The following is a 27,815-nucleotide window of genomic DNA, read 5'->3' as shown; positions in this document are numbered from 1 at the left end:
TCCCCCTCCTCAACTTCTGTATATGGTCCTAATATCAGATATACACAGATGCTTCCATGGAGAGGCCAGGGTGATGGGCTGAAAACAAATATTTTAAATAGGAAAAATTTGAAATATATATATATATAATATATATATATGTTTATCAATGTTGAAAAAGACTCATACTTTTCTTTCTACTCTGCCATGATACATGCAGCTGCCAAGCATTAATTCCTTAGAAATCCTGTATTTCTAACAACAGTGAGGTCAACTCATAATCAACTCATGTATGCAATACCGGCAAAGTCAACTGCAAAAACGTTTACATAACCTGGATAATTCTCAAGCTATATTGAGGTCTCTCTAATGTCAGGAATTGGTAGTTCGTCTAACTTCATCTGAATACCGTGCACAATGTGTTCCTCAATATTAAAATTCTCATAGCTAACTTGAACAATATTCAAGCAACAGAAGGAAATGGTGTAAAACAGTGCATTGCCAAATCTCAATAGATAATCATCCATATGCTTTCAGCATTTTTCCAGAAAATACATTATCCTAGCTAGAAAACTATAAGGGAACGTTAATTCAAACTGTACTGAATAATATGTTTGTTAGCCAGATAAGACATGAATTTATGCCTTTTGACGTTAGTCAGACTCCTACATGATGAACACATTGGCTACGTCAAGCACACATTCAACTGTTGAATATTTACCACGGTATTTGAACAAATACAAGCAATTTCTTGTCTGGACAGGTGGCATGCACATTTGTTTATTCACTGGTACAGAGCTTTGTTGTTCTTAAATTGCTAAGAGAATGAATAGCGTGTGAATGAGACCTTAACAGAACTTAGTCCAGAGACCATAATTGTTTCTGTCTAACTCCTGCGAACACAACTCAACACTGCTTTCAGCATATCTCAATTGGTTAATAAAAACTAAGGTGTAAATGCCAGGTACTTTCATGGAAACAAGAGGTAAAAGATATGAGTCTGAAAAGTGATCACATTTAGACAAAACCTGAAGAACATGGTGTACCAGTTCCAGTATTGAGTGGTATTTTTCTGGCAAAAAAAAAATGTGTATCATAGATTTTTCTTAGAACTGGTCCATACTGCCTTCTTTTTCTTAACCAGTAGCCTCCAGTGAGCCTTACTACTCAACACTACTGTAGTATTGGTATGTATGAGGATCCACCATTGATGGACCCTGAATGGCTGTGTTCCCACTTGTGTTTATTAACTGATTATTCTTATTTTAAATTTTCCCTTGCCTAATCTTGCAGGCTTAGGGCCGCTAATGCCATTTCAAAATATAAATGTTCAAGAAGCAGCTGGACAGCCACCTGCCAGGTATGTTTTAATATGGATTCCTGCATTAAGCAGGGGGTTGGACCCGATGGCCTTATAGGCCCCTTCCATCACTATACTGAATCACAGTCAGCATGTACAAGGAAAAATCTAATAGGTGCACTAAATTAAATTCACTAGGCCATGTCAACTTAGTATCTCATATGCCTCCATATACACACAGGGGATCCATAGCATTCAGAAAGGAAGGAATTCACATAGATTGCCTAATCTGAAAATGAAGGAGAGCCTTGACTTTACCTCAGACTCTACTTCTACTTGGATACTTTACGTGGATACTAGTACTTTAAACATACTGTTCTATTTGCTGGACTCAATTCTCTATCACTCTTACCAGAGCACACAGACTTACTCATGTATCATTCTTCTTACCCAACATTAGAAGAGGAAGAAGATGACAGGGAAGGTTTGCTTCTCTTTTATGAATTGGAGAGAAAACGGAAATTCTAAAAATTTTTTTTAATGAAAACACTCTAGAGACAAGAGGTATTTCAATTAATTAGATATGTGTTATGGAGCTATACATCAAAATAATCTTCTTACCTCTTTTGTATCTCTTGCTCTCTGGGACCAACTGGGTAACAGTGGGCTATATTAAACTGGTATGGCGATGCCAATAATAGTGTATGTAATTTCCATATAGACACAATGTATGTGAATCAGTTATATGCACATTTGTACACATGTTTATATACTCAATGTTTTTTTAAACCCTGTCAAACAAGAATGACTCAGGGGAAAAACAAGCCTTGTATCTTGCAGAATAACCTAAATGATCCTGTTGACAAAGCAGCTTTTTCAATGCTTCTACAGAGAGAGAGAGAGAGAGAGAGAGAGAGAGAGAAATTGGGTGTTTCACAAGTCTGCTCAGAATGTATCATTACTTGAAGTTCAGGATATGCTTTTACCACAAGGGTACATCTGTAGCAGTGGCAAGAGCATTTGTTCCATTTTATTTGTATGTGTTGCAAAACTGTTTAGCCTGCCTTTCAGATCTGAATAGGGAGTCACTTGCATGCTACAGGTAGGCTCCAGTGTGCCATGCTTAAAGCTGTGGAAACTTTAGCAAACAAATTACAAAGAAGCCATTTATAATGGAGACAATGGGGAGTAATCCATTTAATAAAATCAAGCATTGAGGCTAAAAAGAAAGCAAAATGTACAAAGGATTAACATTGTTAACAATACTTTCCTGCAGCATTGGATCATCCCAAAAATTTTACTAGAACTTCTTTAGCTTACATTTTGATAGAGAAATGAGAAATGGAATAGAATGAAAAATGTGACATTTAAAAAATCAACAAGTCTGGGAAGCTACCACCATTTCTAATTTCAGGAGATTTTAAGCTGCTATAAAACTCTTGAAAAATCTACATTTCATCTTCTAGAAAAATATATACTTACTTACTTAGAGTGAAAGCTGGAAGGTGTGACCGGCCGCCATGGAGTAATATTTCAGCAGTGATAGTGGAAACAGCAATTCTTCTTAGTTATATTTCCAAGAAAGAATCATGGAAAATCCCTTTCCCCACTGCCTCCCATTTTGCAGAAGCAACCCAGCAAATATACCAAGAGAGCTTTAACCCTTTTCAGAATTCAAAGCAAGCAACTATAAAGGGGTCTAGAGGTGAGGCTGCTTCCTATAAAGCCACACTCCAAAAACATGTTCATTTTTGCTCGTTTGTATTTTTATCTCCTTATATCCTTGGTTGCAATCTTCAGTTCCACCCAAAACCCCCCACCAGATCACTACACTCTGTATATCTGCAAAAAGGCACGCAAGGGTGGAGAATGTGCTATGCTTCCAATTCCAGGAACGGCAACAGCATGCTGGAGCTTAGAGCCAATCCAGACGGAAATGCAGTCAGCAGCACCATCGTGCCGTACTGTTTTCTAGAGTTTCTCCCCAAAACAAATGGTAGTGAATGTTAGTGAATGTGTGAATTTCAAGCACGGCAACAACTTTCAGCAGGATTCAGAACCTTGGATAGCAGCAGCTCGGCAGCTGCTTCTCCGGAGCACATTCTGTCAAGCAGCGGGAAACCTTCAGCACCACGGACAGTAGTCAACGATTCGCATTTTGCATCATGCAGGCGGAACGTGCCTCTCCTCTGGGCGAAGAAAACAAATCCTATGCATCTACTCAGTCAGTGGGACCATGTTTACCCTCGGAGACCTTCCTTAGACAGAAGGTATTTTCCAAAATACCCATAAGTATGTTTTACATTTAACAAATCCTTTCTGTAAAAAAGCAAAAGCAAAACAAAACAACCCCTGCCGATTTCAAGACAGTCCTATCAGTCCAGACTGCAGGGCTTACGTTCCAGGAAGTGGCGGTGGATAGACTGAGGCTCTCTGCAGCTACTGAATGATGAGGAAAGGGTAACTGTCAAGACATTGGTCTAAAACTTGTAAAATCTTGTCTTGCTGCCATTCAGAATTACTACTAAAAATAGTAATACTACATTCAGTGTGTGTGTATGCATGCAGATATATATTAAACTCCAGTGTGTAGATCTATTCAGAGGCTAGCACAAGTGCAACGTAACAGTGTTTCTAGAAAAGTAGATTTTTTTTCTTGTGCCTTGTGCTGTAATACCTTGTGGGTGGGTGGGTGGGGGGAATCATTTCCCCTGCAATTCGTCTCCTCTGTCATTAGGCGTCATTGTAAGCTATTTCTCCAGGAAAATGCCAAATGGTAAGTTTCTTTTGATATATTCTTTATAGCCAAATAAACAGACATAATTGCAAAAAAGAAGTGAAGATTTTTTTTAATTAAACTAATATATGAAAACTTTGCTTTACTTTATATAATAGAAATACATTTAAGCCACCTGCACAGCAAAGTTGTTGGAACATTTCTGTGAGATTTCACTGAACAGTGAACAAATGTCTCAGTTCCAAATTCGAATGGTGCCATCAGAGCCACCTGAGACCAGATGCTCTGCCTTGTGATCAAATATGATGCTTTGAACTTCATCTTCATGGCCCACCAAGCTGGAAAGATTACCCGATTTGAGTTCTAGGGTCTTCACAGTTCCATCGTTGCTTGCCAGAGCTACAATGCAACCTGTAATGTAGAACAAAGAGATCAGAGGTCTGGAAGACAATGTACAGAGGCAATTTTGGCAGCTCCATGCTTAAAGCTGTGTACTCTCACATTCAGTTTATCAATTTTCTGCACATAACTGTGACTGCAGATAATCAAGCTCTTTTAACACAAAAAGCAAATAAAATCAATATTTAAAAGAGATTAGATTTCAGAATGATTATATAAAAATGAGGATTTCACATTACCATTCAAGTAAAGAAAAATACTGCAGGAGCTATTGTGTAATGAAAGACTGAAATGCCTTTATTTCAATATATCTTTATTGCAGTCTGTACATATTCTGGGATAAGGAAGCAAAATTATGAACTAAAAACTGAAATAAATCTGTGTTAAAATTAACTGGCAAATCATTTTTTTGCAGAATATTTTTACCACAGATATATGTATAAAAATGATTTTAGTTGTAAGGGAATATAAATGTTGGTCATGAAAGCATGCCAGTTTGCTACGTATTGAAGGCAAACACCAACCCCAAACAGAAGACAGCCACTTATCCAGCAATCGTTTAGAAGCAGAGAATGCTCAGTGCATATGCACAGAAGTCTCTTTATTGAAATGCCCCTCCCTGCAATGGAGTTGGCAGATTAGAGCTTCCATGTTGAGCTGAATAGGAGACCCCTCCTGCACATTTATTGTATAATGTATGCAAGGATATGGATCAAGGAAAATAGGTATTTCATTGGATATAAAGTGCAACTAGGTATTTAAAATATAAATTATGTCACATGCTCTGTAAAAACAATTGATCTGTTTGCCCCTCAGAAATGTGGATGTGGAGGGCAAAAAAGGGGAGGAGGTCAAGGAGGGTAGGAGAAGCTACCTAGAAACAGTAGAGATCCACAACATATGCCAAAAACTAGCAAGGACTGGAATGACCCCCCCCCCAACCTCATGACAAACTCAAAAGCCTGTCTGGGCCAAAGGCTGCACATACATACTGCCCTCTATTGCTAGTAGCTCACCACTCCAGTGTGAATGTTTGGGTGGCTGAAGAGAAGTACATGCTTTATCACTAGCTTCCCTTTAGCAAAGCAGAGGTTCCTATGAAGGGAACCTGTGAAAGTCTCAAGGTCAAGAGTTGGAAGAGATAGCTCACATCTCCTTTGACACTGGACCCATCATGGGAGCCAAGCAAAGGGACTCTGAGGAGGCCCAGCACTGAATCTGGAAACTCTTCAAATGTGCACTCAGTCCCCTGAGGGTCTTCCCACATGCTTGGGTTACTTGGAGACACTGAGCAGGGTACTGTTAGAAGGCTCAGTGCTGCTTTTGTAAAGCTTTGGGAATGTAGCATCGCCATCCCTGGTGTTCGCTCACCCACTCACCTGGCTAGGCCTCTTGGGGAGTAAAGGAAGAGGGATGGCAAGTAAGTCTTCTCTCTTTCATATCTCTGCCCCAACCATGAGTTTTCACAGGCTCCCACTTGTTCTCTCTAATAAGTGGGGGATCTGTTAGTACATTGTGATGCTGTCCAAAGATATCCGAATCCAAATTGCTAGTGATATACCAAATTTTCAAATGGAAAACTGATTTTGTTAAAGAGGCTGAACATCTAAAAGCCACAAGAAATGCTGTAAACATTCAATAAGATAGAAATAAGATAGGATGTAATTGACCCAGACAATTTTAGAACCAACGCTTTATTGGATAACACTCTAACTTATTTTGTTATCCGTTGCTCAGTAAGAGCTTTCATCTCAAAATATCAAATACATAAACATAAGGTACCCCTGTTTCTGTGTATGTATAATATGTACAATATGTGATGGTAGAGAGATCACTTATACAGCTAGATAAAACTAAGCTAGCATATAGTATGTTATATATTTGAGTTACTTTCTTAACTTACCTGAGAGACTGCTTAGAAATTAAGTGTAATCATGAGCTTCACGTACAAACAAAAAAATCAATAAATTCATTTCAAAGTAGAAGTGGTCCTTTCAAGAAAGACATCATTGCATTTCAAGGAATGATTACAAGAATTTTTGGGGTATAGCAGAAAGTTCAAAATACTCTCAAGAATATAAGCCCTTCATATGTCCTGCTGTATGGTTTAAAAATTTACCGTAAGAAATTTTTGCAAGGTCAATGAATAGTGTTGTGTTAGTTTTTGAGAAAGTGTGAGGAAAATAGGGCTGGATTCTGTTGTGCCATTCTTTCTCCTTAATTTAGAAATAGTCCCAGACCTCAACAGCAATTTGCCATTCTGAAGATAGGGGCACATGCATACAAGAAATCTTGATCCAGTTGAACCAGTGGGATTTATCATTGCAACTAACTTGTTTCGTAGTTTCAGTGGGACTCGCTGTGTTCTGGTATTTGATTTTATTTCCATTTACAGTCTGTTCTATCCCTATGACTCAGGATGGATATTCACATTTTCTTATTTCTTGTATCTTTGCAACAGTGCTGTGAAGTTTATTACCATTAATCTTTCAATGGAACTTTGCCATGACTAACTTTAGCAGAAGAATCTGAGGTTACTTTTTTTTATTGATGACCATAGTGTGATCAAGGTTACTCAGTAAGTGCATATCTAAAGCTTTTATATGAATTTTAGATAGAAGTTTCAGTTGACAATGGGCTGGATTCAAACTAACTTAAAGTGCAATTCCATCCCCCTTTGTGTGTGTTGGATTGGGCTAAGGTTCTTCTCCACCCAGTCCTGCCAGTCTTCCCCTGTGAGGTGACAACAGCATGTCTCTATAGGTGTGGATCTTCCTTTTCCACTCACTGAATGTGGGGACAGATAGAAGTGCCACTGGTGGGATCTCTGCTGGTGACAACCTGTGGGAAGCCCCAAAAGGTGTGCTCCAGGAGTGGACAGAGGCTGAGCCGTCCCCCTCTGTTGTCATGTGATGGCATTGGGCCCAATCTGGGCCTGATCTCTGCACCAGACCCAGGCTCTACCCCCTTTGTTCCAGCCAGCATGTGCGGCAGGGCTATGGATATTGCGATAGCTCCACTGCTCTGTTAAGCCCTGCCAGGTAGTGGCCAGGGTTTGGATTGCACCCTTTTGTTCTTTTGCATTTTGTTCCCACTGAAATCAATGGGATTCAAGTAATGCCTAACAGGACCCATTGATTTCAATGGGACCTAAATTCAACTTAGTTCATCTGGATCCAATCTAATGTCTTTTCTCTTTCTTGGGGTTTACACGTTGGAGATGTGGCTGATTTTCCTCTGCTCAGAATTCTTTTAGTGAAGGTTTACCAAATTTACAAAATCGGGAAAAAAAGACTACATTATTAATTCTGCTATAGGACACACTATGCTGAATTCCAGCTACACAGCTCTGAGAACAGAAAAAGGAATTAAGCAAGGAAACAATGATGATGAGAGCAGAGAACACAAAGCATGGAAGGGCTGAGGAAAATTTGCTTTAGATTTTGAGTTTTGCTTAACTTCACAAGTTCTTTCAGCATATTTCTGCACACTCTACACTTAGACGAGGGATACTGATACTTGTACACATAAGAGAAGCCAGCCTAAGCATGATAAATATGCTTTAATTTACACACATTTATAACTACTGGGCTACTTCATCTAAAACAAAGTCTGACACAGCAAAGATCCCTACGATGGATTAGGGTGTCCAAAGCAGCAGATGTGAATATCCATTATAAGCTTTTTTCTAGTAAGTCTTTGCTGACAGAAGTATTACATATGGATTTCACTTGCAGTCAGACTCCATAGGCAATCACTAAGAGGCAAACAAATGCCTTTCCCCCCACTTGGTGTCCTATAGTACAGAATCTGGTAGAGGGCTAATATCTTTTCAACTTTTCAAACCAGTAAAAAGTATATATATTTTTTATTTTATGTTTCTTAGTTGGCTTTCAGAGAGCTGCATTTAACCATAAGAAATAACAATCAACTAACACTGATCTTTTTGAAAAATTGTACTAAAACTTTTAATTAAAACTTTCATTGCCTTCTAGATGATTGTCGGCTCTGCACCAAGACAGCAGTGCAGGTGGGGCTGGAAATTCCTGGGTATTTACCAGGGCGGGAAAGTCCTTAGCTGGCAGCCTGGTCATAAATCTGCCAGGCTAACAAGGATGAAGCATGATAAGGGCAAGGGCCTTTCCAAGCTTACGTGCCAAGCCCGAAGTCCAGAAGTGATGTCAGTAGAGGTCTGGGTTCAATTGCCAAGGAGTTAGTCCAAGATAAGGTTCAGGGAATCTGGAAGCACACAAAGCCACGCCTGATGTTGTAGTCAACAACAAGCTGAAGCCAAGGTTTGTCTTTTAAGGAGCAGGTTTGTCAGCAGGTGTGAGCCATCAGCGTTTTGGCCTTAAGTGGACAGGCCTGCCCCTCTTCTGCCTGACCTTCTGTTGTCTACATTCTGCAGGTGAGGGGGGAGTATCCTGTTCACTCTCTGCGTCTGGCTGAAGGGCTTCAGCTGTGTCTGGGGTGCTCTGCAGCTGAGGGGGAGAAGGAGCTGGGTTCTCAGGAGTTTCCTCCGTTTCTCCTTCTGGGTCTGCTGCTGTTACTCCTGAGTCATCCTCGTCTGATGAGTCCTCCGATGGGGCCATGACAATGATTAGGAGTTAGTTTCAGAGGACAGCACTGATATAGTGAGCAAAATGAAAACTTAGTAGAACAGAGAAAGCCAGTGGGATACAGTTATCCCTGGATATAAACTATATCTGAAGGACAGGGAAGGACATATTAGAGGTGCTGTTGCTCTGTATGTGAAAGGGGGCATTGAATCCAGAAAGCTAGGCAGACTGCTCCACATAATTGTAGTGCATGGTGATACCAGTCCCCAAGAGTAACTTAGCACTGGGGATGTTCTATTGTCCCCCTGACCAAAATGCTGAAAGAGCTCTTGAGATGAAAAATAAAACAGAGGAACCATCCAAACTAGAAAATGTTGTAGTAATGTGTGACATGACATAGAGGTAAAATTTCCAGATACCTTAAATAACTGTGCCCTAGAAAAGTTGCTCAGCGACCCTGGACTTAATCATAAGCAGCCCCAGGACCCGGTGCAAGATGTAAGTGTTGTTGAACCAGTTGAGAACAGTGACCATAGTGTTATTAAATTAAACATACATGTAAAACATGTTAATGACCAATTGCCAAGAAAATCCAACATGGTCACATTTGTCTTCAAAGGAAAAAACTTCCCCAAAATGAGGGGATTGGTAAAAAGAAAGTTGAAAGGCAAAGTCCAGAGGGTCAAATCTCTCCCAACTGCTTGGGAGTTGTTTAAAAACACAATTATACAAGCTCAACTGGAGTGTATGTTGCAAATCAGTATGCCCAGAGCAAAGAGGATGCCAGCATGGTTAACGAGTCAAAGAAGCTATTAGAGGCAAGAAGACTTCCTTCAAAAAATGAAAGTCTTGTCTGAATGAGGAAAATAAAAAGAAACACAAATTCTGGCAAAACAAATGCAAGAAGACAATAAGAGATGCTAAAAAGAATCTGAGAAGCAAATTGCTAAAAATATAAAAACCAACAATTCTTTAAATACATTCAAAGCAGGAGACTGTCTAGGAAGGTGGTTGGACCCCTGGATGACAAGGGAGTCAAAGGTGTGCTAAAGCAGGATAAGGAGATTGCAGAGAAGCTAAATTAATTGTTTGTATCTGTCTTCACAGTGGAGGATATAGAGCAGATGCGTGTGCCTGAACTAACTTTTGCAGAAAGGCCGTCTGAAGAACTGAGGCAAATAGTAGTGATGAGAGATGAAGTCCTAGGCTTAATAGACAAAATAAAAAATGACAAGTCGCTGGGTCCAGATGTGAGATTGCTGATCTTCTAACAAAAGATCTGCCTCCATACCTGAGAACTGGAAATTGCCCAATGTAACACCAATCTTTTAAAAGGGATCCGGGGGGATCCCAGAAATTATAGGCCAGTTAGCTTAATGTCTGTCCCTGAAAAACTGGTAGAAAGTATTTTTAAAGATAAAATAACCAAGCATATATAAGAGCAAGTCTTGCTGAAGCGGCATGGGCAAGTCCTGTCTCAGTGATCCAGTTGACAAAGCGTACTTGGACTTTCAAAAAGCTTTCTACAAGGTACTTCACCAAAGTCTACTGAGTAAACTTAGCAGTCATGGAATTTGAGGAGAGGTCCTCTCGTGAATCAGGAATTAATTAAGTAGCAGGAAGCAGAGGATAGGAATAAATGGACAGTTCTCCCAATGGAGGGCTGTAGAGTTCCCCAAGGATCCGTACTGGGACCAGTGCTTGTTAACTTGTTCATAAATGATCTAGAGTTAGGGGTGAGCAGTGAAATGGCCAGGTTTGCAGATGATATTAAATTGTTTATTTATTTGTTTATATTTATAAATATATTTGTATACCGCTATTTTATTAAAAACATCAAAGCAGTTTACAAGTTAAAAACAAAACAAACGATCATACAATAAAATCATTAAAATACAATAAAAACAAATGTCACCTATTGCAAAAGAAACAGAAAGGTTTTCAGCAGGTGTTTACAACAAAAAGGGATTGGAAAGAGCTCCAAAAGGACCTCTCCAAACTGAGTGAATGGGCAGTAAAATGGCAAAGGCAATTCAATGTAAACAAGTGTAAAGTTATGCATATTGGTTGGAGCAAAACATCTTAATTTCATATATACGCTCATTGGGTCTGAACTGTGTCCCGTCCAGAGCTGAAAGAATGAGGCTGGAGTGTGTGTGCAAGTAAATCTTGTTTTATTAGAGTAATGGATACATCAAAGGCATTGCGCTTCATAGGAAACCCTACGCTAACTCACTAGAGTCCCTAACTATACTCTAGACATGCTCTGCAGCGTGTGAAGGAAGTTGACTCAACGACTCCCCACTGGGAGCGGCAGGCTTATATAGGAAATGTTTTCAAACGTAATCTCTGACTCCTTCGTAATTCCTGTCTTTGCCCTGTCCGTTTCTCGCGGTGACGGGAACGAGGAAACAGGGGACGCGCATCCAACGGCTCATCTGAAGACACCTGCTCCCGAGCAACGGGCTCGAGGTCAGGGGGCGGTGCCACACTGGAATCCTCCTGGGAACTGCTTGGCAAGGGAGGAGCTGGCACTGTCTCTGAAGCTTCCCCCCATAAGTCCTCTGCATCAACTGGGGGCAGTGCGCTCGGCTCCTCGGAAAGGGCGTTACTCGTGGGAACTGGCTGGAGAGCAGGCTGCCCCCCTCCCGCACGATCCTGCTCAGACACAACAATCCCCAACTCTGCTTCTTCTGGCTGCGGAGGCACCTGAAACTCATGCCTCCCCCCTTCCTGTCCCTTCTGAGTTGGCTGCAGTGCAACATCATCCCCCCCTCCATGCTTTAACCTTTGCCACCCCTGAGGTCTAGGTTTCTCTGGATAAGCCTCATGGAATTCTCTCACCAAAGTCGGAGCGTGCACATTCTCCTCTGGTTCCCAGGACCGTTCAGTTGGATCATACCCCTTCCAATGAATCAGGTACTGAAGACGCCCTCGGCGTTTTTGTGAGTCCAAAATCTGTTCTACTTCGTATTCCTCCTCCCTCTCTACCAACAACGGCGGTGTGGGCTCCACTCGTGGATGGTGAGGGTCGGGGGCAGTGTCCTTGGTCAACAATGCCCTGTGGAAGACTGGGTGCATCTTGAAGGTGGGCGGCAATTTTAGTCTGTAAGCCACGGGGTTAATCTGTGTCTCCTCCTCAAAGGGCCTTACACGCCGATCCTACAGTTTACGACACCGGCCAGGCATAGCTAGGAAACGTGTAGAGATCCAGACCTGGTCTCCCACTCGTATGAGGTCCCCCTCTCTCCGATGCTGGTCAGCTGCACGTTTGTAATTCGCTTTGGCCTGTTCTAGTTGCTCTTGGAGTAGCTGTTGCATAGCATGAAGTTCCTGCAAGTAATCGTCAGTGGCTGGGACTGAGAGACTGTCTTTTGGGGCAGGGAAGGCTTGGGGGTGGTAGCCAAAATTGGCGAAGAAAGGAGTCTGTTGCGTGTGCGAATGCACAGCATTATTATAGGCAAATTCTGCTAAATGCAGGTAGGACATCCAGTTGTCCTGCTGATACCCCACAAAACAACGTAAATATTGTTGCAACACTGCGTTGACCCTCTCGGACTGCCCATCCGTTTGGGGATGATAGGCAGACGACAGTCTCAGCTCACTTTGCAGCAACTTCCACAATGCTTGCCAAAAACGCGAGGTGAATTGTGTGTCCCGATCAGAAACCAGGCTGTCTGGCAGACCGTGCAGCCGATACACATTTTGCACGTACAACTTGGCAGTGTCTTGAGCGCTTGGGAGCCCTGTGCACGGAATGAAGTGAGCCATTTTCAAGAAGGCATCAACGACCACCAAAACTGTGGTTTTCCCCTGCGAAGGTGGAAGGTCTGTTATAAAATCCATAGTAATCATTCGCCAAGGTCCTCCTGGAGTAGGAAGGGGTTCCAGTAGCCCCGGTGGCTTCCCAGTGGCATGTTTAGCCCTCATGCAAGTGGGGCAAGAGCGAACATAATGCTCTATGTCCTTCTTCACCTTGGGCCACCAGAACTCCCGAGTGACAGCTTGAATGGTCTTAAAAACCCCAAAGTGGCCTGCCGTGGGGGCATCATGGCACTGACGTAGTACCCTCACTCGCAGTTCTCTGGGGGGCACATAAACAGGTTCCTGATGGTGCAGTAAGCCATCCTTCCATATAAGGTCCTTCTGTTCTACCTTGGGTGACGCACCCTCTTCGACCCACTGCTCCTGCACGAAAGGGTCCTGTTGTTGCGCTTCACGCACTTCAGCTTCCCAAGAATCTTGGCAGGCCCCTACTACTCCCCGCTCGGGAGGGATTATGTACTGTAACGGTCTTGGGGTGGGATCCCTCAGAAATTCTGGCTTCCTTGAGAGGGCATCAGCCCGCTTATTCTGTGCTTGGGAGATATAATGAATTTTGAAATGGAACCGTGCGAAGAACTGAGCCCAGCGCACTTGCCTCTGATTGAGTTTACGGGCGGTATGAAGACTCTCTAGATTACGATGGTCCGTGCGCACCTCAATTTCATGCTGTGCCCCTTCCAGATGGTGTCTCCAGGCTTCAAAGGCATCTCTAATGGCTAATAGCTCCTTTTCCCACACAGTGTAGTTTTGTTCAGAGTCGGTTAACTTTCTGGAAAAGTAGGCACAAGGCATCAGTTCTCCCCCTTTTTGGGCTGGTTGCAAAAGAACCCCTCCGATTGCGACGTCTGACACATCCGTCTCTACCACAAAAGGGAGCGCCAGGTCGACATGCTGTAGTATGGGTTCGGTATCAAACCTTCGCTTCAGGCTCTCGAAAGCCTCTTGTGCAGCTTCTGTCCATTGAAAAGGTCCTGAGCCCTTCAGGCAATCCGTGAGCGGTGTGGTCTGATGGGAGTAGTTGGCTATGAAACGATGGTAGTAATTCACAAAGCCCAAGAAGCGTTGCAAATCCTTCTTGGTCTTGGGGGGTTGCCACGTGAGTACACAATGAACTTTTTCTGGGTCCATTTCTACTGCTGGAGAGATCTGATACCCCAGAAAGTCCAACGTGGTTAGGTCAAACCCACACTTTTCCAGCTTCGCGTAAAGATGGTGTTTCCATAACTTCTGCAGCACTGGACGCACATGCGAGTCGTGTTCCTCTGGAGTATTCAAATAAATCAGGATATCATCCAAATATACTATCATAAAGCGGTCCACAAAGTCCCGAAAGATGTCATTCATAAAATTTTGGAAGACTCCAGGTGCTCCCGACAACCCATATGGCATCACCAAATACTCAAACTGACCATAACGGGTCTTAAACGCAGTCTTCCATTCATGACCTGCCTTAATCCTCACCAAGTTGTAAGCTCCTCTCAAGTCCACTTTCGTGAAAATTTTGGCGGAACGCAACCTCTCCAACATTTCCCTAATGAGTGGCAGCGGGTAACTATTGGGGATAGTGAGCTGGTTTAGGGCTCGATAATCATTACAGGGAAGGAGCTTCCCCCCTTTTTTTCTTCACAAACAGCAGGGGTGCACCAGCTGGGGACCGTGAAGGGCGAATGAAGCCTTTCTTCAAATTGGCGTCCAGAAACTCCCTTAACGCTGCCAACTCTGGTTCAGATACAGAGTAGATCCGCCCGGCGGGGATGCGTGCCCCAGGCACCAAGTCAATGGCACAATCATAGGGCTGGTGAGGAGGGAGTTGCTCCGCTTCCTTTTTATCAAAGACGTCCCAAAAACTCCCATACTTGGTGGGCAAAGTTATCTCCCTTGGGGGAGGCGCCCCTGCCAACACCTGTGGCTCCTCTTCAGGCTGGCAATGTTGATGGCAGTACTTGGAGGTAAAAACCACCACAGCTTCATCCCAAAAGATTGTGGGGTTGTGCCTAACCAGCCAAGGCATACCCAACACCACCGGGAAACGCAGCAAGGACGCCACATAGAATGACAGTTCTTCCCGATGCCCAGGGACCTTCACTTCCACGGACTAAGTCACCCGAGTCACCCCCCCAACTTCAGAGGCCGGCCATCTATAGTTTCCACTGCCAACGGCTGACTCAGTTCTCTTGTGGGAATAGCATGGTGTATGTAGCGCCAACTCTCGGTCTATGAAACAAGAGGATGCTCCGCTGTCGATCATAGCCTTGGCTGAGAAGCTGTTGCCTGAGGATAGGGTGATGCGAATGGGCAACAGAAGGGCCCCTTGGGAAGGAAGGGGTTGTAACAGAGGCTCAGTGTCTGTGGCATCCCCCAACTCTCTAGCCTCTACGAGAGCTGGGATGTGAAGTTTTCCGGCGGCTGGGATCTTCCGGTTTTGGCTGCACAATTTCTGGCGAGGTGTCCAGACTTTCCGCAATAGAGACACAGTCCTTCCCTCCGACGTCTTTCCCTCTCCTCCTCTGTCAATCGCGGTCTAGCCCCCCCAATCTGCATGGGCTCCTCTCCCGAGACGGTAGGTCCGAAACCTAAACGGCAGCAAACTCGGCTGGAGAGGGAGCCTGAAGAGGCCGACGGCCCCAGGAGCTGCGGGGAGGGGCTAGTCGCTCCTCGCCACGGAGAAAGGCTTTGAGGGAAAGACACAAGGAACTGGGTTTTTTTTGTTTTTTTAAAAAAACTTTTTTTTAGAAGGGAGAGGAATAAAAACACACGGAGGGAAAGAACAACAGTAAAATGACACATGAAACCTAAACAAACAAACAATACAAGCCTGAACCAACGGAGACAGAGAGGATCCCACCACTTTCGTGTGAAGGCAAAAGAGAAAACTGAGCACGGAGCAGGCACAGACCAGGAAGGGATCTACAATAAAACGTCAGCAGTACTCTTTTGCCTTCAACCACTAGGTGGAGCTAATTACCCACCTGATATCATCTTTCCATGCACAGGAGAAAAACTACATTTGTATAATTTTCTTTTGCACAGTTGGCTTTGAAGAATTTGATCTTTCTATATTGGGTTTCCTTGGTGTACAATATGGAGAAGTTTTACAGGTATGAGTAGTGCTGTACGATTCCACTGTGCCAATTAATTAAAATAATTAATTAATTTTTTCTTGAATCTACTGCTCAGCAATTTCATGGGGTGACCCTGAAGTTCTAGTATAATCAGGGAGGCCGAGAAATGTCTTCTTAGTCACTATCTTTATACCAGCCATCTCCCACCTGGTGCCCCCCCCAATGTTTTGGACCACAAATCCCATAATCTCTGGCCATTGGCCAGTCTGGCTGGGGCTTTGTGACTTGTAGCCCCAAATATCAGGAGGGCACCAGGCCGGGCAAGGCTGCCCTATGCTATTCATGTTTTTATAAACCTCTATTAGGTTCCTAGTTAATCATTTCTTTCTGTATGAGAAATCCTAGATGTCTTAGCTTTTCCTTGAAATGTGCTCTAGTCCCGTAATCATTTCGGTTGTCCCATTTGCATGACAAAATATTTCTCAGTTAAAATAAATTATAGAAGCAAAACATAAAGGCATGGCTAGATGGTGCAATGGTATTCTAAGAAATTAGGAACTCAGCAGCAGCAAGAACATCCAGTGAAAGATTTTGTTGCCTCCCTTGGTGTGTTTGTCTGCACGGATAGGGAGCTCTTCTCATATGCATTCAGTTCTAGCCAAGTTACAATGCTTTGCAATTGTTGATTGAATAAAGCAAGTAACGTATTTACTCAGTAGCAGGAAAGCGAATATGTAAGACAGACAATGGAAATGAAAGGGCTCAAAATGGGAATGTCTCTTTTCCATTACCCTTTATGTCAACACTGATCCACTTGCTCTGAATAATTTGCTCATTATAATGTAAATTTACTCCATCCTTTCCTCCAAAAAGAGATTTTCTTGTTGAGGGGAGTGAGAACAAATTGGGATTTCACTGTCGATTAAAAATGTTTTCAAATTAACAGCTCCAAAATTACCTATGAAATTATAATGTGAGCGTTCTCCTTTAAAATATGTTTGTTCAAATATCTTCAAAAATATATTTTGGTAAAATACATAAAGGGTAAAGGATATATAACTTGCATGCATATTTATAGGACAGGCTCGCTATAAGTACAAACTGCAATCACCTTACCGCTCAACAGAGGTCTTTCTAATTTACACTCCATAAGAACCTTATTTTGTAAAGCCTTCAATGGCACCAAACAGGTGCACATTTCAATTGATTTATGGTATACTGATGGCAATACAACTTGTGCTCATACATGACTGAGATCCTAGGAATAGTCTTCAGCAGGATGTGGAAGAGGGCTGGACACATGCATGTTTTTCAGTAATAATTACACCATAACTGGCAACTTGCATGTATAAAAGAGTCATCACAGATAAAATACCAGACAGAATGTTCATATCCTTCTCAATTACCTGTAACTAAAAGGTTTTTCAATGTAGTCAATTTACCCATTCAGCTATGCATCATACAATGTAGAGAAATCAAGTGATGTAGTTGTATCTTTGAAACAGACCTTTAGAATGGAAAGTGAACAACCTTTTTGTCCCTGAGGGACAGTTGTAGAGGTGGGCTGGGCTGCCTGCCAGTGGGCATGACTGCGCTAGTGGTGGGTGGAGCTATAAACACATACACACATTTAACTCATATCCTCTCTCTCTCTCTCTCTCTCTCTCTCTCTCTCTCACTCTCACTCTCACTCTCACTCTCTCTCTCTCTCTCACACACACACACTTTTCTCTCACACAAACCAGCCATCAGCTGGGAAGCAGGGAAAATATTGCTGTCCTTGTGCTGCTATTAACTGTCTTGGCTGGATTGGGAGCATGGGGTGAGGAAAGGTTAAAGCCCCCCCCAGTGCTCCTGGTCCAAAAGATTGCTATCTCCATGGTGCTACAGCAGCACAGAGAGAGTGATTTGGACTGAATCAGGCTTTACCCTCCCATCCTCTCTTCCCCAGTGCTCCTAATGTCCCCGTGCTGCTCTTAGTAGCTCAAAAGACAAAAAATCTTGGCTGGATCAGAAGGAAGGTTAAAGTCCCAATACCCCAAAACAGTGATGTCTGACACGCACCTAATAGCAATCTTCATTGGTTTGGGAGTGCTGAGGTTAATGTTTCTCAGTGCCAGAGTTCCCGATCTCTACAAGACTGCTGATATCTGAGATTGCTGTCAGGCTATTAGCAAACTTGGCTGGATCAAGAGTGTTGTTGCTGTGATGGTTAAAGCCTTCCTATGCCCAAAAGACTGCTGTCCCCACACAGCCATGTTTTTCCTGCTGCTCAGTGGATCTGCTGAGGAGTGGGGAAAGGCGGGCAGGGCTCCCCAGGGCTTGTCAGGCTATCCAGAGAGTGGCCAAGGGCTGTAGGACAATCTGTCTGCATTTTCATTCTCCCTGCTTTTCACCTTTCCTTTGAATGATTAGATGCCTATTTTCTATCATGTTGTGTAAGAAAAAGGAGGACATGAACTTAGCAAAGACCATAATTTCAGATCTTCTGCATGCTAACTTGCTACTTCATTGGTAAACATCTTATGTCCTGAATCTCTCTCTGAAATAAAAATAAACATTCATTTTTTATTTAGATGTTACTACATGCCCAATCTGCAATGAGGAACTGTATTTTGTTTGGGGATTAATATAGCCCATTTTAAGTAAGTCATTGGACTCACAAATATCCAACACATTCTCACCTGCTCCCATTAGGAAATATCTTTACCCTCCCCCAAAAAAGAAGTAGAAAAAAGGGGACTATTTTCTCCCATACTTTCCTTTTCTTTCAGTCTCATGCACACTGAGGATGTAATTCGTCTCATTCACTTACACAAACATGTATCTTGTTCTTCCATTGACACCAGCTGGGAATGGAAAGGATAAATATGTCTTCCGTGTTCATCTTCCAGAGTCAACTGGTGCCAAATAAGTAAAAATAATAGAACCACTTTGGCTATATACAATATGCAATCTGTCTCCTCATAAGAACTGTTTGCTAAAACTAAAATCCTGCTGCAGTTTAATTTAATTTGTTACTGCATGACAAATTCCTTGAGAACGCAAAAGTAGACAAGATTAATTTGCTGGGTTGATAAAGCCAAATTACCCATGGTGGAAGGAAGAAGGCTGCATTTGTCACATGATCCTGCCACCCCCCCCCCAATTTCACATATCATTTTTGTACCATGAGATGCTCACAGATATTATTAGCACCAAAGTTTGCTATATTAATTACCAACAAAGCTTTGTCCAAGCAGCTTTAGCTGACATTTTTGGGGCAATTACATTTAGTAGCTGTTGCCCTTGGAGAATTCTCAGTTGAGGCAACCAGTTAAGCTTCCTGCCACCCTTATTCTTGGTTCATTCAGTTCTTGTATCAATGCCACATGCCCAAGACACAGCTAAATTTGCATGTGAAGTGCAGTTCCTCTAATACCCTGATGTCAACAGGTCCTCTTACAACAGCTTCTCATGTCGGCAGAAGGCTAGGGGACACAGTGCAGTTCTCCACTATTGTCTTCTCCCAGTTGAAGTCATTCCCCCCTCCCCAGTTCAACTTGCATAAGTAGGCAAGTATCAGTAAACCTGCCAGGGATAAGTAAACCTTTTTTGTAGAGAGCAGCTGAATGCTAGCTGCTTCATGTGTGTGAGAGAGACAGTGTGTGTGCAAACACAGTGGGGATCATCTGTTACTTTTATGCCCAGCTAGTTGGCTTCCCAGCAGGGCTTTTTTCCCCCTCTGGGATCTCCTGCACTGACATCTGGTATAGGGTGGGCCATCAGCACAAGTGTCAAGTCAAATTCGAAATATGGGATTTCCCCTACAATATTAATTATGTTGCAGCACTTTTTCATCAGGCAGATTTGCTTTTAAAATCTACAGTATCTTTTTAAAAGCGGTATGGCTGAAATGATGCTACAGTATTTTTGTAGTATAATTGCAAAAAACAATTCCACTGAGTGCACTTCACATATTAGATTGATGTATTAGTGTGGATAAGTGAGGATATAATTAGTCATGTTTCCTATATTTAATTATGTTATTTGCATAACTGAAATATAATGGAAGTTATAATCTTTAATCTAAATACTGAAATAAAACTGGAGATTTCCTGGTTTTGCAGCACTTAGCACCTAGTATCAGGAGTGGTACAGTATATTTATTTATTTATTACATTTATATACCGCCCCACAGCCAAAGCTCTCTGGGCAGTTTACAGCAATTAAAAACAATAAAAACAAATATGCAAATTTTAAAACACAAAAACCAATTTAAAAACACAATTTAAAAAAATTAAAAAACAATTTAAAAACACATGCTAAAATGCCTGGGAGAAGAGGAAAGTCTTGACCTGGCGCCGAAATGATAACAGTGTTGGTGCCAGGCACACCTCGTCACAGAAATCATTCCATAATTTGGGAGCCACCACTAAGAAGGCCCTCTCCCTTGTTGCCAGACTCCCAGCTTCCCTCCGAGTAGGCACCTGGAGGAGGGCCTTTGATCTTGAACGTAGTGTACGGGTGGGTTCATGTCGGGAGAGGCGGTCCATCAGGTATTGTGGTCCTAAGCTGTGTAAGGCTTTATAGGTCAAAACCAGCACCTTGAATTGTGCTCAGAAACATACAGGCAGCCAATGCAAGCAGGCCAGAATTGGTTTTATATATTCAAACTGTCTGGTCCCTGTTACCCATCTGGCCACTGCATTTTGCACAAGCTAAAGCTTCCGAACTGTCTTCAAAGGCAGCCCCACATACAGCACATTGCAGTAATCTAGCTTGGAGGTTACCAGAGCATGGACAACTGAAGCCAGGTTAACCCTGTCCAGATAGGGGTGTAGCTGGGCCACCAACCGAAGTTGGTAGAAGGCACTCTGTGCCACCGAGGCTTCCTGAGCCTCAAGTGACAGAGATGGTTCTAGGAGAACCCCCAAGCTGCGAACTTGCTCTTTCAGGGGGAGTGCAACCCTATCCAGGACAGGTTGGACATCCACCATCCAGTCAGAAAAGCCACCCACTAGCAGCATCTCAGTCTTGTCTGGATTGAGCCTCAGTTTATTAGCCCTCATCCAGCCCATTGTCGCAGCCAGGCACTGGTTCAGCACATTGACAGTCTCACCTGAAAAAAGATGAAAAGGAGAAATAGAGATGCTGATGGCAACGCACTCCAAAGCTCCGGATGACTGCACCCAACAGTTTCATGTAGATGTTGAACAGCATGGGGGACAGAGCAGACCCCTGTGAAACCCCATACTGGAGAGTCCAAGGTGCCGAGCAATGTTCCCCAAGTGCCACCTTCTGGAGCCGACCCACCAAGTAGGAGCGGAACCACCGCCATGCAGTCCCTCCCACTCCCAACTCAGCCAGTCTTCCCAGAAGGATACCATGGTCGATGGTATCGAAAGCCACTGAGAGATCAAGGAGAATCAACAGAGTCTCTCTCCTGACAGAGGTCAGTGACCAAGGCTGTTTCCGTGTCAAAACCAGGCCTGAAACCCGACTGAAATGGATCCAGATAATCGGTCTCATCCAAGAGTGTTTGAGACTAGGAGACCAAAGTGGGAGCTTTTTCCCCCCCAGTAAAAGGAAGAAAGTAATAAAAGCCATTAAAATGTCATTTGGAAATAAATCAAAAGAATTGCTTTTCAGATTTTGCTTAAATGCATAAGCAAAACAGTCTTCAAAGGAATGAAAACAATCATTTCTTGCAATTCCTACTGTCCTACATGAATTTTAGTTATCCAGTATAAGTATAGCTAGACAGAGAAGGAAGCCAGCATTTATTATGTGTAGTAGATATGAAATAACATGTCATGGGGAGAAAGAAAAGCTTTGATCATTAAGGAAATGATTTTTATACACATCAGAACTAATTTAAAGCATTTCTGTAGGATCGATATAGATAGACAGAAATGCTGTTTGGCATTTTATTACCTGCGGAGGGAGATATTGATCATCACCATTGATTTTTGCTATGCATGTAGAGAGGAATCTGTTGTTTCTCCAGAAAGATGTACTAAAGTGAATAGTATCAAGGAGCTGCTTGAATTTAAAGGGTTTAACATTAATGGTTTAACCTGTGCCATTATTCAGAACTTTTCAGCCCAACTTTAGGAAAGGGACAGTTACTATAATTGTTAGTGTAAGACAAATGTTTAGAAAGTTTATTCACAAATGATTAATACTATCTTATAATACACCCTGCCCTAGCAAAGTTTTTCAGGTGCTAAATATCGTTTATATATGTGTGTCAGCCTATCATTTGTTAGGCTGATAATTTGCTAATTGTCCAGGATGAGCTGTGAGTTGGTTGAATTTCCCAACTGCTGCTACTCCCATCTAGTCATCATCTAGTTACAATTTCACAAAGATAGTATGATTCCACAGAATATGCTCCCCTTATTTTCTTCACTCACACATACCCATATAAAACAACCTTAGTGCCAAGAGCTTAATTTGTGCTGGGACTTTGCCATGGCATCTGAACACAATACCAGGGGCAAAAATTGAGCATATGAAGTAGGAATAGATGAAAGTGCCCAGGAGTTTGTGCAAAGTACATTTCCTTTACCAATTAATAATTACAGACTTCCCACATTTCAAACTTTAGGGGGCTTTGCAAGTGAAAAGGTGGTGTTTCCTGACAGATTTGAGATCCAACATCTTTTTTTTGAGATCCAACACTGTTGTTTCCAACTACTTGCATGATAAAACAAGCAAAAATAACAAAGATATAGTGGGGCTCAATGGGGACAATACATAGTTACATTCATGTCATTGCATATGAAATGATTGAGCATTGCCACATTAGTGGAATTATTATTATTATTATTGTCTTTATTTATACCCCGCCATTTTTCCAAAACTGGAACTCATGGCAGCTTCCAGATAAAAATACATATAATTAAAAACATACGTCTACATTAAAATAAGATTAAATTATTTCCAATATTAAAACCATACACACATATAGCTAAAGGAGTTCAAACTGGTTTAAAAATAATATAACAGACATTAGCAATGCAGCACCCTTCATGCCCTATCCTTAGCCTTCAATTCCAAAGCCTTGTTGGAATAAGAAGGTCTCTGCTTGTCGGCGGAAGGACTGCAAGGAGGGGAGTCATTCTTACCTCCCTAGGAAGGGAATTCCAAAGTCTAGGGGCAGCCACCGAGAAGGCCCTCTCACGCGTCCCCACTAGTCGTACTTGAGAAGATGTGGGTACTGAGAGAAAGGCCTCTCCTGAGGATCTCAGGGCTCAGGCAGGCTCATACAGGGAGATATGGTCTGATAAACAGCCTGGACCTAAGCCGTATAGGGCTTTATAGGTCATCACCAGCACTTTGAATTGTGTCCAGAAACAGACTGGCAACCAGTAGAGCTTTTTTAACAGGGGGGTAGTATGGTCCCTGTAACCAGCCCCAGTTAGCATTCTGGCTGCAGCACGTTGTACCAACTGAAGTTTCCGAACAGTCTTCAGAGGCATCCCCACGTAGAGCGCATTACAGTAGTCTAAGCGGGATGTAACTAAGGCATGTGTCACCATGGCCAGATCAGACGGCTCAAGGAATGGGCGCAGTTGGCACACTAATCTTAACTGTGCAAAAGCACTCCTGGCCACTGCAGAAACCTGGGACTCTAAATTTAACGCTGAGTCTAGGAGCAAAAGTTGATGAGAAGCATCTCAAACTAAATAAAATACCATTCATGTCATTTAAGAAAATGTGGAGAATGGGTGTAGTGCCACAAGACTAGAGACAGACAAATGTTGCCCCAATCTTCAAGAAGCGGGTGTAGGACAGTCTGACTTTGATATCAAGGAAGATACAACAATAGATTATAAAGCAGTCAATCTGTAAGCATCTTCATAACAATGAAGTGATTAGCAGAAGCCAGTATGGTTTTGCCAAGAAAAAATCCTACCAGATGCATCTTTTCTTTTTATATACTATATACTATATTATACAGCCACAAGAGTGGCTGTATACTATAGCCAGGGGGGATTTTTCACATTCCACAATGTTAAATTGAAAATACCCCCATGCCATTCTGATGGTTCCCATAAGCTCATTTCAAAACAAAACCTTACAAAACTTATAGTCCTGAACTCAGAAACGGTTGCTTAACAACCCTCTCAATTTCCATGGTGATACACAAAACAGTCAGAGAGATTCGAGAGTTCAAAGTCTACAAAGAGAGAAAAAAACCTCAGAGCCCTTTTGGACTTCTTTCTCTGAGAGTTCTCATAATCTGTTGAAATTCATTAAAAATCAGCCATGTTCACAGAGTACCTGAAATCCTAATACTGATGTTGCCCCATACTCTGACCTTCATCTACTGCAGTTTAAAAGTTGAAAAAATGCCTGGCTGATTTTTAATTAATTTAATAAATTTTGGCTGGGACCCTATGATAACGCAGAGCATGCTCAGTAAGACCAACTGTCAGAATTCTAAAAGCCTCCCAGCTGCTGGGCTTGGCTAATCAGGGGGCCACACCCACACCAGACTTTGATTTCGCTTGAGACAGTCATGGCTTCCCTCAGAGAACCCTGGGAAGTATAGTTTGTGAAGGGTGCTGAGAGGAGACTCTTGTTCCACTGAGAGAGCTCCACAGGCCAGACTGCTTTAACAGCCAGCCACTCTGATTGAAGTCTGTGAGGGGAACAGGGCGTCTCCTAGCAACTCTCAGCACCCTTCACTAACTACACTTCCCAGGATTCTTTGAGAGAAGCCATGACTGTCCAAAGTGAAATAAAGGCCTGGTGGATGTGGCCAGGGAAAACTTTGGTTTAAATGTGGGTGGGAGGCTACATGTGTCTGCTGTAGAATAAAAAGGTGTGGGAAAGCCTGAAAAAGAATGATACTGTTCACAATGTTTTCCTTTTGGAAAGGAAAGGGGCTTCCCCTCTGCTCAGTGCCCACCCACCCAATCTCCTCCCCCTCCTCCTCTCCTCCCTGCTTCTTCCCTGGGTCAGTGTTGTACTACGACCTGGAAGAGCAGGGTTCGAATCCCCACACAGCCATGAAACTGACTGGGTGACCTTGGGCCGGTCACTGCCTCTCAGCCTCAGAGGAAGGCAATGGTAAACCCCCTCTGAATACCATCTACCATGAAAACCCTATTCAAAGGGTCACCATAGGTGGGGATCGACTTGAAGGCAGTCCATTTCCATTTTCAAACATGATTGCATAGAAAAAAATCCCATTGAACTCAAAAAGTATGCAAATGATCAAACCCACCCTCCCGTCTCCTCCCTCCTATCCCCTCCCTCTTGCCCCTTCCCTCCCCTTCATTTGCTCCTCCCTCCCCATCCCCATTCCCTTCCGATCCTCTCCTTCCCCTTCCCCCTCCCCCTCCCCTTCCTGCTCCCCATGGTCAGTTTTACCTATCTTAAGCATGATTGCACGCGGAAGTGAATACCACTGAACTCTATAAGCATGGAAATGATCAAACCTCCCCTCCCCTCCCTCTTCCTTTGTCCCCTCCAACACATTCCTTCCCCTTCCCACTCCTCCTCCCCCATGGTCAGTTTTTCCTATCCTAACCAAGATTGCATAGGAGTAAATCCCATTGAACTAAATAAGCATGCAAATGATCAGACCTGCTTTCCCCCTCCTTCCCCTCTCCTCTCCTCTCCCTTCATCCTCCCCTCCCCTCTTCCTTCTTCCTCCTCCCCTGCCCACTCCAGCCCTCCCTTTCTCCCCCTGTCAGTTTTACCTATCCTAAGCATGATGCACCAGAGTAAATTCAATAAACATGTAAATTATCAAACCTGTCCTTCTGCACCCCTCCCCCTCCTGCCTGTTCCCATTCCAGTCCTCCCCTCTGCATTTCCTCCCCTTCCTTCTCCTCCTCCCCTCCCTGTCCTCTGTGGTCAGTTTCACCTATCCTACGCATGATTGCAGGGGAGTAAATCTCATTGAACTCAATAAGCATGCAAATGATCAATCCATTTTCAGCAAACTTGGACAGGATCCCATTTCTTACTGCCGGATTTAAAAGCAGGGAAATTCACTAATAGGCAAAAAAAAACCTTGCGGTTTAAGAATGTACCTATAGCCCACAGCTATTTCTATCAAACTTTAAAAAGCAGAGAAATTGGGCAGCTGTAGTGAATGCACCAGGGGAGCAGGAGACCTGAACTCCTGTCTGAGATATTGGACTGCCCTACAAATTGGTTAAAATGCAAACACCATTTGGGTTGGTCTTTCACAGTCCAATCCACTTGCTGTGTAGCTTGGAAGAATTTGGTAACATGTGCCTCTGAGCATATGGTGAATGGTGGCAACACCTGCAATCAGCCCAAATAAAGAAAGAAGACATGTGCTGTGCTGATCTTGTTTTAGCAGGGAGGAAGCAACATTATTAAGACAGTTGATATAGTTGAGATGGCCACTTTGAATATGTCTGATTTCCTTTGCAATTTTAGTGACATTTCCTATAGGAAATCATTTTCTTTTGTTTCTATTTCTGTGAATATGTGAAGTACAGCAACTCTTTGCAAAATTTAGACTAAAAAAACTCCAAACATAATTGTGGAATAATGGCACTGACTTCTGCAGAATAGTCTCCAGTCAACCTCAGGAGTGTCTCAATTTGCGCAAGATAAAACAGTGGTAAGTGAAATATATTCTAGCAAAATGCTAGGTGTGCTCTATGTTTTTAATTGACTGTGCCCACCTTGCCTTAAATGAAGTGGTTTAAACATAGCAGGCTGAAAACATGCATCCTCTTTTTTCCAACAGCTAGAGTCATTGCTGAAGTAGCAACATAGTGTAATCAGTCTGATTTTACATCAAACTGCAGTTTCAGATTCAACCGTTAATGCACCCAAAATAGAAATAGAACATAACCTCCAATTTGAAACACAAAAAGCTGTCTTCACCATCATATGACACTGACCAATAAAAAGGCTTTGAAATTAATAAAAATAAATTTGACACAGATTTCTGGGATGAATAGTGAGGGAAATAATTTTTTCTTGTTTAGATTCTCTGTAGAAACATTAGTAACAGGAAAGAAGCAAAGTAAGAAGAACACCAAGAAACATAGAAAAATATAATTCTCCATCTTTGGAGATGGCAGGTGTTGCCACCACTCACCATATGCTCAGAGGCACGTTACCAAATTCTTCCAAGCTACACAGCAAGTGGATTGGACTGTGACAGACCAACCCAAATGGTGTTTGCATTTTGACCAATTTGTAGGGCAGTATCTCAGAGAGGAGTTCAGGTCTCCTGCTCCCCTGGTGCATTCACTACAGCTGCCCAATTTCTCTGCTTTTTAAAGTTTGATAGAAATAGCTGTGGGCTATAGGTACATTCTTAAACCGCAAGGTTTTTTGCCTATTAGTGAATATAAATCAAGTTAGTAGCTTAGTGGGTTGTGGGCAGAAGTGGCTCGCCAGATGGAGTGGATCTACTAAACTAGCTGGGAGTCACTGCAACTTACTGAGAGGGAGAGGGGGAGGGGTAATTTGGTATGGAGGGTGGCATGGTGCAAATGGAATGCTAGGAGCACCAGACTGGCTCCACCAATGCATTTGCACTGTGCTGATCTCCCGACCACCTTGTCCCTTATGGAAAGCAACAGCAAACCACCTGCCAGGAAGCTAGTGTACCATTTCGCCCCATCTGGCAAGCTGCTTCTAGTTGTGGGAGTGCTGTGGATGTAATTTATTTTGACTTTAGCAAAACCTTTCACAAAGCTTTGGTCAGCAAAATACTTAAATTTGGATTAGATCATAATACCATCAGGAGGACTCACAACTGGTTGGAAAACTGTACTTCAACAGTGCTTATCAATGACTCCTTATAAAACTAGAGGAAGGTTAACAGAAGAACATAAGGAGAGCCTGCTGGATCAGGCCAGTGGTGCATCAAATCCAGCACCCTGTTCTCACAGTGGCCAACCAAATATCCATGGGAGGCCTGCAAGCAGGACCTAAATGCCTGAACACTCGCCTCTCCTGTA

General features: G+C 42.8%; 1 protein-coding gene across 2 annotated transcripts in view; it reads right to left on the bottom strand.

Moving 5' to 3' along the window:
* Nucleotides 1–4,152: 4,152 nt before the first annotated feature.
* Nucleotides 4,153–27,815, bottom strand: part of SPAG16 (sperm associated antigen 16) — a 761,887-nt gene continuing 738,224 nt past the window's right edge. Inside the window, exon 16 of one of the 2 annotated variants that reach the window (XM_061607700.1) lies at nt 4,153–4,427. In XM_061607700.1, coding sequence (XP_061463684.1) covers nt 4,252–4,427 — 176 coding nt within the window. In that variant the 3' untranslated portion in view covers nt 4,153–4,251. The remainder of the gene's footprint in view (nt 4,428–27,815) is intronic. The other variant, XM_061607701.1, reaches the window with a different exon arrangement.

The sequence above is a fragment of the Rhineura floridana genome, chromosome 2, assembly GCF_030035675.1.
Source record: "Rhineura floridana isolate rRhiFlo1 chromosome 2, rRhiFlo1.hap2, whole genome shotgun sequence".
NCBI lineage: Eukaryota > Metazoa > Chordata > Lepidosauria > Squamata > Rhineuridae > Rhineura > Rhineura floridana.
This window is presented reverse-complemented; position numbering and strand designations above follow the sequence as displayed.